At 42.3% G+C, this 2792-nt stretch overlaps 1 protein-coding gene across 1 annotated transcript; it reads left to right on the top strand.

Moving 5' to 3' along the window:
• Positions 1-675: 675 nt before the first annotated feature.
• On the top strand, positions 676-2659 carry LOC104944802 (amyloid beta A4 precursor protein-binding family A member 1-like; the record flags this gene model as incomplete). The annotated part of the gene is made up of 3 exons (XM_010770379.1): positions 676-1014; positions 1128-1307; positions 2447-2659. Coding segments are annotated over exons 1-3 (573 nt in total), but the record flags the coding sequence as incomplete, so codon positions are not given.
• Between the last annotated feature and the right edge of the window lie 133 nt (positions 2660-2792).

Raw genomic sequence — 2792 nt, 5'->3', positions numbered from 1 at the left:
CGGACAGACGTGCAATAGATGCCGTGTGTAAATTGAAAAGATAATACATTTGCAACATAGGTAGTCCAAATGTTTGGAAATGCATGTGTGTATAATAGGAAGATGAATCCACGAGTATATCCATCCAGGACTTATGATCCAGGACCACAGCCACGGCTCAAGATCCAGGACTCGCAATCCATGACACAGGACCGCAGGATCATCCATGACTCCGGATCCCGGCGTATATAGACACCAAAAAGAAAGAAATTTGGGGAAGCTGGGTTAATCGGAACATGAGAGTACACAGGTATAGACAGAGAGAAGGAAGAAGTTGTTACGACTGATTAAACGGGTATGAACTCAAATGCACAACTCACAGAATTTAACAAAAAAAAAGGTTTTATTCAAACCAAAGCTCAACGATAGTGGTACAAAAACAAAATCACTCTTAAAGAGGAAAAACACTAGGAGCATGAACAACAAAAATACTTAAACAAGACGTGGCTCAAAGCTCTGCTTGGGGTTAATCCTGGATTGCTAATGCTGGTGGTAGTCACAAGGAACGAAACGAACTGGCACCAGGACAAAGGGAGACGAGGACAATAAATACATCAGGTAATGGGGAACAGGTGGAAACAATCAGGGGCGGGGTCGACAATCACAGGAGTGGGAGAGACACACAAGGAAGGGAGGTCAGAGTATCTGAAACGAGAGGGAAGGTTACTATTCAAAAATAAAGGGGAAAATCACTAGACAAAGACAAAAACTAACTAACATAATTTGCGAGACATGACACCATGTCCTTGAGTGGTTTCACTGAGACTGTTCTGGCTTTCTAACTTCCAGGAGACCATGATGGACCACCCTTTGAGGACCATCTCCTACATTGCTGACATTGGTAACATCGTGGTTCTGATGGCCCGGCGCAGGATGCCTCGACCCGACTCTCAGGAGAACGTGGAGGCCTCAGATCCAGGGCAAGAGAGCAAGCGGCAGTACAAGATGATATGCCATGTGTTTGAGTCCGAGGATGTGAGTCCAGCAGCAGAGTACTCTCATGTATTTGCTTGTATAAGTTGAGTTGACCATAACAGATTGTATACATGATGTAAAACCGTCTCACCCACAATCCTCTTCCCCTCTAGGCCCAGCTGATCGCCCAGTCCATTGGGCAGGCCTTCAGTGTGGCTTACCAGGAATTCTTACGGGCAAATGGTATTAACCCGGAGGACCTGAGCCAGAAGGAGTTCAGCGATCTGCTCAACACTCAGGACATGTACAATGATGACCTCATCCACTTCTCTAAGTCTGAGAACTGCAAAGACGTGAGTAGGGCTGTGTATCAAGCAAACACTTGAACTGCTGCCTCATCAGTCTTACATCACTTCCTTTACCAATGCCGCTGGTTCATAGTGCCCAGATCGGTCTACTATAACACTGAATGTGTTCTGGAACATAATCACAAACAGGCTTGAGTGCAACAGAGGACATCGATAGTTGGAGTTCTTACTTTTCGTGGTTGTTAATAAAACGGACAAAATCTATTTCCCAAGTGTAGCAATCCAGCCACAGAACAGACACGACGAGAGATAAAGAGAGAGTTCTTCCCAAGTCTTAACTCATCAGGAATTCAGTCTATCAATAACCTTATTGATGAGGAGTCATATCTGCCTGTTTTACAGCCTCTCACCATAAGAGGTTTTGAGAGCAAAGTATATAAATAAATAAATGTCACCTAATTACTTTCTGTTACTTTTGGATACCTGCATATCAAATGCAATGCAAATAAGTACAAGAGAAATTAATTCTTACCTCTTTACCTTTATTTACAGGAAAAGCTGCCTGTCACTCAGCATATTCAGGCAGCAGCCTAAACACCAACACTGAAACACGTGAGCACATACTACAGTTTAAAAAAGCAGAAATAAAATCTGAGCTGACAGAAAATGCTCCGTTTTAGTTTAATACACACAGTTAAGCTCACACACACTATTCTATGAACATATAGGTTCACCTGCTGAATTAAAAACAGAACAAATGAAACAAAGAAAGTAAAAACCATAAAGCAGATTCAGGCAGTAGGCGTATAGATTCACACTTAAAGTATTAGCCTACAGAACAGTAGAGTTTACAGAGAAGAGAGAACATCTGATCCTTTACAACAAACACTATGCTCTTTTTAGGTGTTGGTAACATTGTAATCCTGCTCTAGTAATCCCTAATTATTAGAAATGTAACAGTAATCTGATTACATATTTTTTACGTAATTTTGAGGGAATACAGGTACCTTTTTTGTAATCTGATTACATAATGTAATTTATTACTCCCTAATCCTGAATAAAGTAACCTCTTACACTAAACAATTTGATATTGCTGCATTATGATGTGGGCAAATGTTTTGCGGTGAATACTCATCATTTATTTCACTCTAACTTCAAATGGTTTTGCGGATATGTTTCCTCAGGTGTTCGTAGAGAAAGCAAAGGGGGAGATTCTGGGTGTGGTCATTGTGGAGAGTGGGTGGGGCTCCATCCTGCCCACCGTTATCATCGCCAACATGATGCATGCTGGGCCGGCTGAAAGGTCTGGCAAACTGAACATAGGAGACCAGATCATGTCCCTCAATGGGACCAGTCTGGTGGGACTGCCACTGTCCACCTGCCAGAGCATCATCAAGGTATTTATGGCCCTTCTACACCTGCACTGGACCTCCAGCCTGGTTGTGTTTCCACAAAACACATTTTACTTAAAGGTCCCATGTCATGGCCATTTCTACTGATCATAATTCCATTGTTGAGGTCTACTAGAAT

This window comes from Notothenia coriiceps, unplaced genomic scaffold (assembly GCF_000735185.1).
Source record: "Notothenia coriiceps isolate Sejong01 unplaced genomic scaffold, NC01 NC01_scaffold00008855, whole genome shotgun sequence".
NCBI lineage: Eukaryota > Metazoa > Chordata > Actinopteri > Perciformes > Nototheniidae > Notothenia > Notothenia coriiceps.
Note: the sequence above shows the minus strand (reverse complement) of the source record. Positions and strands in the feature narration are given on the sequence as shown.